At 39.7% G+C, this 13,569-nt stretch overlaps 1 protein-coding gene across 1 annotated transcript in view; it reads left to right on the forward strand.

The window, feature by feature from the left end:
• Nucleotides 1-13,569, forward strand: part of COL14A1 (collagen type XIV alpha 1 chain) — a 124,819-nt gene that overhangs the window by 89,834 nt on the left and 21,416 nt on the right. Inside the window, exons 36-39 of the mRNA XM_009277215.2 lie at nt 4,223-4,276; nt 4,674-4,769; nt 6,033-6,086; nt 7,280-7,333. Of these exons, the coding sequence (XP_009275490.1) occupies nt 4,223-4,276; nt 4,674-4,769; nt 6,033-6,086; nt 7,280-7,333 (258 nt within the window). The remainder of the gene's footprint in view (nt 1-4,222; nt 4,277-4,673; nt 4,770-6,032; nt 6,087-7,279; nt 7,334-13,569) is intronic.

The raw sequence follows: 13,569 nt of genomic DNA on the forward strand, positions 1-13,569 counted from the left end.
GGGGTATGACAATGCCACTTGTGTGATAAATGATGAAAGAAGACTTTTATGTCTTAAAAGCGCTACCTAAGTACAGTATTTATTGAAAAGCAGAACTGAAAGTGCTGTTTCTTCTGAGAGCTCCTAGAGGCAGAGAGGTACCCAAAAGAGGTGAAGGGAAGAGAGGATGAAATGAACTGGCTTTGGTGAAAGCTGCATTGAAACTTTTTCTAGTTTGCCAGTGAATGATGAAATACACACTGTCACAACTTTTAGCTATACTTTGTGGTGTTACTTTGATAGCACTCATCTAAGTGTTTACTGTGTAAATGTTAAGTGAGTGTATATCTAAGTTCCTTGCGTAACCAGTGGAACTAGATAGTCTCTTCTAGAAGACAATTATTTAACTCTCCTTCCATCTCAGCATAGTATCTTAGAAAGATGGAATAAATCTCCTTTCTCTTTACTGGCTTGTGGAAGAACTCAGACAATCGATCAGACCAGACAATGGAGATATAGGTCACTGAATTTAGATAACTCAGTCTCACATCCCAAGGCTGATTTAGAAAAGTTGTAGGCTCTATTTGCAATGGTCTATTATCGGTTTAGCTTAATGAGAATCCTGACTGGGATGTTTGTAGAACGGTCGTGTGTTTTTTCTTTTACAACTAGACTGATAACTCTGGCATCTTAGGGCTGCTTGCTAAGTTAGCTTGAGATGAGGCCCTCTTGTGAGGGCTCTCTGCTCATACTGTGTCCCAGATGCTCCAAGAGCGTGTTTCGAAGAGAAAGAGCCAGTGAAGAATGCGAAGGAAAATGAGTTTCTGAAAAGGTTAAAGTACATAAATTACGTGAGATACATGTTCAACAACAAAATTAACTTGCACATAAGACATTCATGTAGTAGATCCTAGCAGGCATCCTACTAACAACTCAGAGGTTAGTCTTTCTGCAAGAACTGTTCTTCAGGCTCTGGTACAAAACCTTGAAAAGGAACTCAGGAGAAAATTCACTGAAGGAGGTGTACCTTGAACAAGGAAAAATTATTCCATTCTCCTATTTGAATGTAGGTTATAAATCAAATATGGATTAAAGTTTTGATTTCTGTATATAGGTGTCCAATTTGTGTTCTGTGAAAAAGACAATGGGATAATTCACACAGAAATGCAAATGAAATTGAGTAGTTTGACCACATTTCACTGTAAAATGAAAAATGTTTAAAAATTACTTGGCTGGAAGGATGTGTGTCACTATAGTTCAAAACATATGCAGATCAGGAATTGCTAAAGCTTAACCCAGCAGTAAAATAATGTACTTCTATTTATTACATTTAGGATTAACAGTGTTTTGAGTAGCATAGAGCCATGCAAGAGGAGGCTTAAAATCAAGCAGAAAAATCACTGCCTAGGCAGGCGAGTATGTGATTCTGGAACTCAGCCTCTTATAAGTGATGTTTTTTTGCCAGACAGTTAGATGGCATAGCTTTGGAAAAAAGTAAGAGGCCTAAGAAAAAGCAGAGCAAAAGAATAAAGTCAGTGTTCATCTCTGCGCCAACCAAAAGTCAGAAAGTCACATGTGCTATGTCTGGTCAATACTGCTCCAAGTTGTTAAAATGTCATGTGACTTTTCTTTAAGCCAAGGATTTTTCTGTTTAAGGGATCAGGATTCTACCATGTAGCCAGTTTCAGACATTAGACTAAAAAGACTCCAAATAAAAGGCTTCCATTTGTTTGGGATAGTAACTCTGGAAATATTTTTTACGCTCTTTTAGGAAGTGGGTCATTTTGGGTAAGACAAAATATCTTTTAGAGTTATGATTATCTGCCAGTTTTCATTATGGGATACTGTTTTTATGGCTTCATCTTTGCCAGAATTTGATCATGCTGTCTGAAGTTCTCCATGCAAAGTAAAAGTAAGATATCATACAAACCTGATGCCTGCATTTGAAAGAAGTGCTGCAGAACTGGAGAAGGTGAAAAAGGAGACAAAAAGTATTGGAGGACTGGAGAAGTTTAATTGCAAAGAAAAGCTTTCAGTGCTTCATAGGTTTTAACTATTAAAAAGAAATAAGGAGGTGACTTGATAACAGTTGATTAAGAACTGTTTCTGGGGGAAGGCACTGGCTATTAAGAAGTTATTTAAAATAAGAGAAAAAGGCATAACAGGAATTCTTGGCTAGAAGTAGAAGCCAAAGAAATGAAAAAATTGAAATTAGTCACACAAGCTTAGTAGTGCTGGGGAATAACCACCAAAACAAGTTTATGAGAAAAATGAGGTTGGCTCTTGTGTTGTTTTCAGCTTTAATCAGTGCTTTTCTGGAACTTGTGCTTTTACCAAGCAAAGGTTACTGGGTTCAAAACATGGATAAGTGTACCAAATTCAGTGTGAATCTTAAAGCATATGATTTAATGGCTCAGCATCAGGCTATTTTTAAGTATGTGTTCTTACTCAGTAAAAATGTAATCCATTTCTGAGAACAAAATGGGAGAAAACTGTGTGATTTTGTTTATGTTAAAAAGTTGCAGTTATTTTGCTGAGTATTTGCATAGGAATTTTTAATCTGAGAGAGAGGTGGGCAAAGGGCAGAGGGAACTACTGGGCTGGAAAGAAGAAATGTGAGGACCTGGAATTTGGGAACTGGCAATGGGAACATGGTTCTGTGGAGAGCGTGGAATGAGATTTTAGGGTCAGAGCTGACCATGACGGAATGGGTCATGGCCATAGAGCTGTGGGATGGAAGCGAGAAGACTGAAGGAGCTGGAACAAGGAGTAGAAAAACTGCTTTGTGATCACACATATGAAGACTGTATCATGATACCTTCATTGAAGAGCAAGAGTACTCTGGTACTTCCAAACATTTCTCTTATTGGCATTCCTATTTAAAGTCTCATAGATACTACATATGCATTTAATCTGATAAGCGTATTTTCTATTTTTATGTCTTTAATGTAACTGCTGTTATTTTTATAAATACTTATTGTGGCCTCTAAAGAACACTATTCAGTTATGGTGCCTAGTTGTATAAGGTTTTTTTTCAGTACAAAGAAGGGCAGAATTCCTGTAAAGCTCATATCCCAAGAGATTAAGCAATATACTCAGGTGGGGGAAGAGGGAAATTGATCTGGAAAAAGTGGGGAAAAAAAAAAAATCTTTATTTATGCTGTCCTAGAGGACAAAGCACATGCAGCATGTGTATGCAAAACATGTTCATGGCAGCCATTCATAGATATATGCAACTCCAGTGTCTCAGACGATACTAATAAAAAAGGGAACAGTTGGTTAATAAGTGATTAATAGATGTAGGCACCATTGAAGAAAGCAAAAAAGAGAAAAATGGGCAAAAGAGTATTTTACCTAAGAGTAGTAGATCCTGGAGTTGTCCTTGCTGAAAAATATTCCTGAGTCATTGGAATCATAGAATCGTTTAGATGGGAAAAGACCTTTAAGATCATCGAGTCCAACCATTAACCTAACACTGCCAAGTCCACCACTAAACCATGTCCCTAAGCACCACATCTACATGTCTTTTTAATACCTCCAGGGATGGTGACTCCACCACTTCCCTGGGCAGCCTGTTCCAATGCTTGACAGCCCTTTCGGTGAAGAAATTTTTCCTAATATCCAATCTAAACCTCCCCTGGTGCAACTTGAGGCCACTTCCTCTCATCCTATCCCTTGTTACTTGGGAGAAGAGACCAGCACCCACCTCGCTACAACCTCCTTTCAGGTAGTTGTAGAGGGTGATAAGGTCTCCCCTCAGCCTCCTCTTCTCCAGGCTAAACAACCCCAGTTCCCTCAGCCACTCCTCAGAAGACTTGTTCTCCAGACCCTTCACCAGCCTCATTGCCCTTCTCTGGACACGCTCCAGCACCTTGATGTCCTTCTTGTAGTGAGGGGCCCAAAACTGAACACAGTATTCGAGGTGCGGCCTCAGCCGTGCCGAGTACAGGGGCACAATCACTTCCCTACTCCTGCTGGCCACACTATTTCTGATACAGGCCAGGATGCCATTGGCCTTCTTGGAAACTCAGCCTTTAACAATGTGGTGATTTTGGTGACAACAGACAGATGTGCAGGAGGTTTCAGCAACTGGAAGGGAACCCTCATGACCACATGTATACATTTGCATCCCTATTGTATCTTTCAGTGTTAATGTGATGCTTACGTGGATGCATTCTTGGCGCTAGAAAGTAGTCACATCTGTGTTTTGGTTTTCAACAAGTCCTGTGCTTGTGCTTCACAGGGCGGTCCAGGTGTCAGAGGTGCCAAAGGTCATCGTGGTGATCCAGGTCCAAAGGTACTTTGTACATCACTTTACAGTTGACAGATGCACAGGTTCTTGGTTTATCTCTGCTGCACATAAACCTTGAAATGAATTCCAGATTGTCACTCATGTCGCTGAGGAAAAAGCATAGTGAAATGCCATTGGTGCATGGTGTCTCTTTTTATAACAATTGCTTGTCCTGTTTGTTCCTTGATAAAAGATACAAAATTCAGAATGCTGCTTTCACAGCATGTCTTCATTTTTTTGTATTTATAAAGGAACCAGTCAGTTTTAAATTGAACCCTAACTGCTCAATCAAATGTTAACTCATATTTCAGATGTTTTTGAGTCTATTGGTATTTAATTCTTGAAACAGAAGCTGCCTTTGTCCATATGATAACAGTTTAACTTATGTCCTGTGCTACTTTAGGGACCAGATGGACCTCGAGGTGAAATTGGTGTTCCTGGACCGCAAGGACCTCCAGGACCACAAGGACCTAGTGGACTTTCTATTCAAGGGCTTCCAGTGAGACTCATAAAATCAATCGGGTTCTTTCCTGTGATGTTTTGAACAGCACATATCTTAGACTAGACTGAAATATCTTTTGGTGTCCTGATCAGAATCTGAATTTCAATATTTGAGGTGAAATCACAGATTTGGGTTTAACCTATAGTGGACATGGGTTCAACACCAACATCTCTGTTTTTATTTGGACCTGAACTTTTAGTTAGCTGAAGGGATTTGATCGCAGGCTGAATATGACCCAGGTATTAGCATCCAAGCCTGGAGACAAGTGAAAAAAATTGCAGTGGGAGTTGTAACATGGCCCCAAACCAAAATGTTTTTGTTTTATTTTGTTTTCCCCTGGTTGTGGTATTGCTCATTGCAGATAAGTTCTGGCTTGAAAGGTATACCCAAGCAAGAACACCATATTTGCTGCCAAAATTAAGCAATATTATTCACTGCACTTACAGAGTCTGTCATCAGAGGAGATGATTAGGCCTGGAATTTGCAATGCTGTTGTGAAATAAGTCTCAGAATTTCATCATAAAGACACATTGGTAGAATAATGAAACAGCAGCACTAATCTTGTTTTATATACATCTCTGGTAGATGGGTACACACAAGCCTTGAAAGGTAGCAGATGTGTATCTTTTTCTGCTAGGCTTTTTTTCAAAATTTACTACAGTATAATACATTTTCTTCTTTTTACCCCATCTATATGATACTGCTGTACAATGTAATGAAGTGATTTACCAAAACTGTATATTCTTGATGATACTGTCATCAGAGAATAATACAGAATACATTAATTATAAGAATAGTTATTTGATGGAGAAATTGTGTTTCTGCATAAAATTTAATTAAAATTGGTTTATTATCTAGAAAAGTATGTCTTTGTCATGCATATATACTGTAGAAACATGTCTAGTTTCCATAGAAATCCATTGGTTTCATCATTATAGGATATACTTCTGAGGGCTGAAGAGAAACAGATTCCTTTGAGGAGAAAAGAAAATAAACACCTTTTTTGTAACATAATGGCTATAGTTTTGTCAGGTTAATTCTGAAGTATTTTAAAATGAGTTTTATTTTCTTTATTTTCTATATTTGTAAATTCTTCATTTACACTTTTGCAAATAGAATCTGTAGGTTTGCTTTCAGCAGGAAATGTCTGTTTTCTTATTGGTTGCTTGGTTGTTTTTTTCTAAAGAAGCTGAAAGGAACTGTTAAAAATAGGAAAGTAACCATGTATTTTGTTTACTATGTGTGATTCTTAATTTGCAGGGGCCACCAGGTGAAAAGGGAGAGAAGGGAGATCTTGGTTTTCCTGGCCTGCAGGTATTCCCTAAGTTATTCTTTAACCTGTCACTTACTAAGTTTGAATGTTGAATTGACATCATTGTGTATTTAGGGCACATATTCAAAACTACTGAGAAAGGTGCTGCTGGAGTGAATTTGAACGGAGGTTTAGAATCAGGAATCTAGGGTATGCCGGTGTGCAGTGACCAAATCATTCAGGGCCTGAAGAACCAGTTACTTTCTTGACCTTGTTTAACACTGAAATTGGGTCTCTATAGACTCAAAACCTATCTACTCTTAGATTTCTGCTTACACAGTGAATAATTAGCAACTGCTTTAAACCCATTAAATTCCTCCTGGAGTTATCTAGGAGGACAGATCAGGAACTTAATCTTTTTGATGCCACCTTTCACAAGATCGGCATCTTAAAAAGCTGTAGTATTCAGTGAATCTTACTCAGTTTAGTGTCTGGTATTTAGTCTGGAGATTGCATTCCAATTTATTGCTGCTTTCCAGGATCATTTGCTCTTCCCTTTTCAGATGCTTCTCTTCTGCTGATTATATCCCTCCAGTATTTGTTGGTTGTTACCAGGTTGTTCCCCCCTCTAGTTCATATGTGCTAGGGATAGTAAACTCTTACAGCCTTTCCTCATAAATCAGTTTTGTTAGCCTTCTGGACCACTGCAGTAATGGTCCCAGACTGCTGCTCTGCAGCCTTCATGAGCCAGAGAGTGACATTTCATCTGAACAACGGGAAACTGCTGGATGTAACTTGTAATCCTGCTCAGGCAGGATTTCTCCTTTGATATTGCTGCACTGACTTCAAGCAATATGGTAACAGACTCCATTTTAGCAATGAGAGAGAGAAATAGCAGTTGTATTTTTAGGTTAAGGTACTGATGTCGTGCAGTGGAGTTACACTGACACGACACTGGAATGATGTAGGAAGTCAAGCTCTCTTTTCAGCTTAGTGGCACAGGAAGCCTGGCTTGACGAAATTGTCAGTGTTCTTAACAGAGGTTTGTAGTGAGAGGGTATGAAGCCTGTGCATTTTAACAATGTGTGTTTAACCATCTCTCATTTCACAGAAATACCTTCTTTACTGAATCTCTTCTATGGCCTCACCCTAGTTCCATTTATCCAAAAGCATTTCATACAGTTTCACTGGAAAGTGCTTTATTTGGATTCTGTTAACTTGATCTCATCATTTGTCCTCCCTTTATAATGCTTAGGGTGTCCCAGGAGCATCAGGTTCACCCGGAAGAGATGGAGCTCAAGGTCAAAGGGTAAGGTAAAATGAACACGTGTCATACAGTCACTGGAAAGTGCTTTATTTGGATTCTGTTAACTTGATCTCATCATTTGTCCTCCCTTTATAATGCTTAGGGTGTCCCAGGAGCATCAGGTTCACCCGGAAGAGATGGAGCTCAAGGTCAAAGGGTAAGGTAAAATGAACACGTTTTGCATTTGTTTTAATTCCATAATGGATGTGTTTCCCAGCGTGGTTGATTTATTATAGTTTATGTCACTTGTATTCTATCATTTCTGGAGACCCATATCTCTGGGCCAATCAGCAGAGAAGACAGAGATAGGGTGGAGTATCCTTCCATCTGGTAGATCAGGGTTGAGAAATACTAGACGAGTAATGGGGAGCCACGTACTATGGTTGTGTTTAATGCATTTTAGATGTCACTAGTGTCCAGCACTGCCAATTAGACCATTTGCTTATACGTTTAAAATTAGATGGTGGTTAAATGGTACATACTTAGCACGCAATCCAATGCAATGATTTAAATTTGCTTTCTAGCTAATTAATGAATAACAGAGACAACTACAAGGGAATTTAATATTGAATGTAAAACAATACCTGTAGAAACTGCTGGCATAAGGAAAAGGTGAAGAATATCAAAATTTAGTCAACCTTATTCTGCTTCTGGTTGAACACATGAAGATACTTACAGTCTGTCTAGGAATTGGTAAAAAAATCTTCATATTCATGTGTGCAGTTAAACCTCTAAGTCCTTCTCTCTGTCTCCTTGGGGAGACTTCTGTTTCATTATTAGACAGGCGTTGGAAAGTTATTGTTAGCATAATACTAGGTTACTGTCTACAGCAGAAGTTCATTATTAAATGTGACTTTTCAGTTTCACTTGAACAAGATTTACATATTCATGATCCTTTTTTGGATATGTCAATGTAACTTGAACTTTAGAGAAATGTGGACCTTCTCTGGATTTCTGGCATTAACCTGAGAACTTGTTATAAAAAAAATAAACCCTTACAGTGAAATCTGTATTTGAGCTCACTATTACGAATTTAAGCATTGGCATATCTTTATGTATAGAAGTAATTCCACTGAAGTTACTGTAGAATTTGGGCAATGCATAGATGTTTTTTCTCTAAAATCAAGAAAAGAAAGTAATTTTATTAAGATAAAGATTCACACAACATTACCATCAGATAAATAACCTTCTAATCAGATGAATAGCCTTCTAATTTTCAATTAAGTTGTGGTGAAATATGAAGGTAAATGTATTCCTTTTCCTACTTTATAATACTGTGATGCCTTCTTCTGTATGGAAGCTCGTATTTGCATGTTTTTAATGTCTTTTTTTTGACTGTATTGGAATTTTTTTCCCCCTAAATTCCCCAAGCTTGGTGTCACCTGTTCATCTCCAGGTTAATAAAGACCTGGAGCCTGATGGACATTTGGATTTTTGCCACCATGCTGTCTAATCTTGGTCATAGCCAGGTTGAGGTGACTTGGTGCTAGACGCTGTACATATGAGTGGTATGTGCCTCCTCTTTCTGCATTCCTGATCACGAGGGACACTGAGCGTTCTGCTATTCAGGGAGAAGACAGCTCTGTGTTTTTACTTTATTCTGTAGCTAACTTTATATTTAGCAGTGGAGGCCCTCAGCCATGTCTTGATGTCAGCCAGCAGATCAGAAGTGGTCTAGTTTTCCCACATGTGGAAGTCAGCAGGTTGTTGCAGGGAGATGGTATTTCTGAGAAAAGCCGGCAGGAAGGCTAGGGCAGCAAAGGCTTTTGATACAGCCTGGAAAGGTCATGCAGTGCTTATTCTGTAGAAGACCCCAGTGTTGTCTATAATAAGGTAGGGCAATTACATAAATTGCCAGTTTTTATAGATATGGTAATAATGCTTTGTTCAAGTGTTCACTTTCTTCTGGTGTTAATCAAAGGAGCTGGATAAATAGCCTAGATCTCATAAAATTAAGTCTGTTAGCTTGTTATTGTCTCTGTGCGACCCTTATGCAATATTGTCCAGCAGTAATTATTTCTATGGCAACAAATAATTACGTTATATTAATTTTATGGTGGTGTAACTCATTTGATTCCTGTGAAGTTATGGCAACATAAAATTGCTTTTAATGGGTGAAGATTCAAACCAATGATTTCACTGCAGTCTCTCTGAAGGCCAAGCGCTTGAGAAAGGCATAATTCTAAAGGGCATAACTGCAGCAATAGCAAAGGGGAACTGGAAAATTCCTGAGAAGTAAATTGCCTTTTTGTATAATGTTCCCTTTGTTGGGCTTCCTCCTGTTAGCCAAGATGCCAAACTGTTTTGCAGCTATTATACTACTAGAACTGAGATTTTCTATGTTATTCTTAGCTTAGCTATCATTTCCTCTTTAGTATTTATTGTTCATTGAAATATTTTAATTATAGTGGCACCAGTGCTGTAAAGTACTTAAACAGATGGCTAAATCACACTGATTTTAATGGGAGGTAAACATGGGACTGATATTTATTGGGAGATCTCTGAGAGCTTTGCTGAACTGGGAATAACGTGATATTAGACTCAAGAAGGCTTGGAATGGAGATTTTTTCCTTCCAGTTGCTGGTAGTTGGAATCATTTCACTTTTACAGTTCTTTTTCCTTCCTTTTTGTTTTGATTTCTAGTGTTCATAATTTCTAGTTTTATTTTTGAAATGAGTTGAGAAAAGGTCTTTTTTTTTTTTCCTCTTAATGTTTTAATTCAACAATTAGTCTATAAAGGTTCTTTTTGTATTTCTGAACTTCTGTTTTTAGCCCCTGGTTTATTTGGTTTTCTTGGGTTTTAGTACCTCATTAAGAAATAGAGCATCTCCCCGTCAGTTATGTGAATTCATACAAAGACAATTTTCATAATGAAATACCCTCCCTATGAAAAAGAGTGGGATGTAATAAAAATACCATGTGAAGGCTGAATCAGAGTAAAAAATGCGTTCTCTGATAATAAAGCAAACTTTCTGAATATGCATGATAATATTTTATACCTGTCTGGTAACTGGTTTAAATCTACATCTCAAACTCCACACGAGGAACGGTCCCCTCTCCTCTGATCAGCTTCCAGTTATAAAAGTGTCATAAAAGATTTTATAAAATAGAAAATGGTTTCTTTTTATTTTATGGCTGGGGCTGTGGTTGTTTGGTGTCCTCTCTTGCTGTCCCATATTTGTAGCTGGCAATATAGAGAGGATTTACTAAAGAGAACAGATTGTGTTTCCTCATCAACTCTCCCAAGCATATCATGTTGAAAGATATAGCTTGAATTGCACACGCCAGAGAATCCGAACTGACATCATGCTTCTGGTGAGTATGTAGACAGTAATTAGACTCTCTTGTGCTTTTGCTTCATCTCTTTCAGCCAAGAGCATAAAGTTTGGAAGCAGACTGAGACTGACCCTTGTTGAGACGTGTAGATAGAGGGGGGGAAAAGTCTTCTCTTCCCTGTATCTCCATGGTCAGGTCACAATTGCAATCCCTGTTCCTTCTTGCAAAGTGCAAGCCACCTGAGAGGATGGATCTGCACAGCTGCAACAAGAGAAGCCTAATATCTCATCCTGAGTGGGAAGCATGCTCTGCTTGATGGCACAATGTAGGGAGGGATCTCCATTGTTCTGACTCCCAAGTTTGTATCTCTTGTGCCCATGACATTGTTACTGCTTGCTGTCACCTGGTGGTTTCCTCAGGGGTTTCTTCTCCTGGCCAAGCTCCTTGGCAAAGAGGCATGGTTCTTCCTTAGCAGGTTAAAAAGTTCTGGAGGAAGATCTGTTGGATGTGCTTCCCTGTATGTCTGCTGGGGTGGGACCACAGAGTTACACTGTCAAGTGATTAATTTCTCTTGCTGAGCTGCTGCAGCTAGCTTGGAGTCCAGAAGCATTGACCAATGCTGCCTTACCCTGCTTGAAGACACTGGTCTGCAGTAAAGTACCTCTGTCTGATAGAGAGGATGATTCAGTCTCTTAAATATTTCTTCAGCTCCTAACAGCTCCTGTTCAGCTCACTCTCAGAGCAGGAGGGCGAAGAGACCAGCTGTGAGACACAAACCCTTTGTCTATAGACTAGTAAATTAGATATTGCCAGAACATGATTTTGAGCATTGGCTAGTGACCTATGCAGTCTAATGCTTGTCATTCCTCTTGGCAGTGTTGGGCTGGGCCAACTCTTTCAGGACATTGTTCAGGGGATAGCATAGATCAGAAGCCATTTCCAGTAGGGAGTTTAGATGCACACTGTTTTAGTGGGATTTGTAGAATCATAAAATTAAGGTTGGAGGGGACCTTCAGAGGTCATCTAGTCCAACAGTCTGCTCAAAACAGGTCTGATCAGATCAGGTTGCTCAGGTCCATGTTAAGTTGAGTCTTGAACGCTTCCAAGTATGAAGATTCCACAACCTCTCTGGGCAACCCCTTAATTTAACCACCTTCACTGTAACATTTTTTCCTAACGTCTAATCATAATTTCTGCTGTTTCCACTTGTGTCTGTTGCCTCTTGTCCTATCGCTGTGCACCTCTGAGAAGAGTCTGGTTACATCTCTCTTGCCTCTGGTCAGGTAGTTTAGAAAGCAATAAGGTTGCCAAGCAGAGCAAACCCACTTCTTTCAACCTTTCTTCATATGTCCTGTGCTCCAGCCCCTGAACATCTTCATGGCCCTCCACTGGACCTGCTCCAGTATGTCAGTCTGTCTTGTACTGGGGAGACCAAAACTGGACACAGCACTCCAGAGGTAGTCTTAAAAGTGCTCAACAGAGGGGAAGGAGCAGTTCCCTGAACCTGCAGCTGAACCTGCTGGCTGTGCTCCTACAGCCAGAATGTGGTTGGCTGCCTTTGCTGCAGGGGCATGCTGATGACTCGTGTTCAACCTGTTGTCCCCTAGGAACCCCCAGTTCTTTTCCACAAAGCCACAGAAATGCAGTTATGTATGTTGATATGAGCTGTGTCACATCTTTTTCTCTAAGGACTTGTTTCATTTACAAGCAAAGGCATAGTCAAAGGGACACAGATACACAAGGAAAGGAGTATTATCTTCCAGATGTCAATCTTAATAGCACACTGCAAATGCTGGAGGAGAAATATGACCGATTAACAAAAGATATGCAAGAAATACATGTTTTAAATTATGAAAAATTAATAGCAAAATAATTTCAGACTATCAGCTTGTAGATGGCACTGGTAGTTTCACAAGGAAGAGAGGAAATGCTAAGTCATGTTTGTCTTAAGACAGAACTAGCCTATTTTGATTAAATGAAGGCTGTGTGTTCTGAGCAATGTTTCAAACCCCCACACACGTTTCTGCTCTTTTTCTGGGTTAGCTTTAATTTAAAATAGCAAGCTACACCTGAGATTAATACACTGAGATAGTGTTAATAATTTTTCTCTGATGGTCACAGTGGTTTATCTTGAGAGGAGGAACATTTGGTTCTGAATTTCTCATCAGAAAAAAAAAAAAAAAAAAGATGAGGCAGTCATGGGTCCCAGGCTGCAGTGGTTTTTTTTAAAGGCTGTATATGAAAGTCTTTCAAGCCTGGGCTCAGTAGCTTCAGTTTAAGGTTTTGCCAGTATCTAGTCCTACTTGAAAAATCACCTCTCCACAAATACCCCAAACAAATTCCAGGCTACCGAAACCTAAAGAGTATATAGTGAGGTCAGCAGCGGTACTCACTTCAGCAGACTTGAGATTTTACAGGGACTTAGATCCTACGTTCTGTGATGCCATTTGTGTTCTGGCAAGTAAAACCCCTTATAAAAAATTCTGTCGTAGCTACACTGTAGCTACACTTAGCGGGACAACCAGGTGATCAGGCCCAGCCAGCACGGATTCATGAAAGGCAGGTCCTGCTTGACCAACCTGATCTCCTTCTATGACCAGGTGACCCGCCTAGTGGATGAGGGAAAGGCTGTGGATGTGGTCTACCTGGACTTCAGCAAGGCCTTTGACACTGTCTCCCACAGCATTCTCCTAGAGAAGCTGGCGGCTCACGGCTTAGACAGGTGTACTCTGCACTGGGTCAAAAACTGGCTGGATGGCCGGGCCCAGAGAGTTGTGGTGAATGGAGTTACATCCAGTTGACGGCCGGTCACGAGCGGTGTTCCCCAGGGCTCAGTACTGGGGCCAGTCTTGTTCAATATCTTTATCAATGATCTGGACGAGGGGATTGAGTGCACCCTCAGTAAGTTTGCAGACGACACCAAGTTGGGCGGGAGCGTTGACCTGCTCGAGGGTAGGAAGGCT

The sequence above is a fragment of the Aptenodytes forsteri genome, unplaced genomic scaffold (genome assembly GCF_000699145.1).
Source record: "Aptenodytes forsteri isolate BGI_AS27 unplaced genomic scaffold, ASM69914v1 Scaffold49, whole genome shotgun sequence".
Lineage (NCBI taxonomy): Eukaryota > Metazoa > Chordata > Aves > Sphenisciformes > Spheniscidae > Aptenodytes > Aptenodytes forsteri.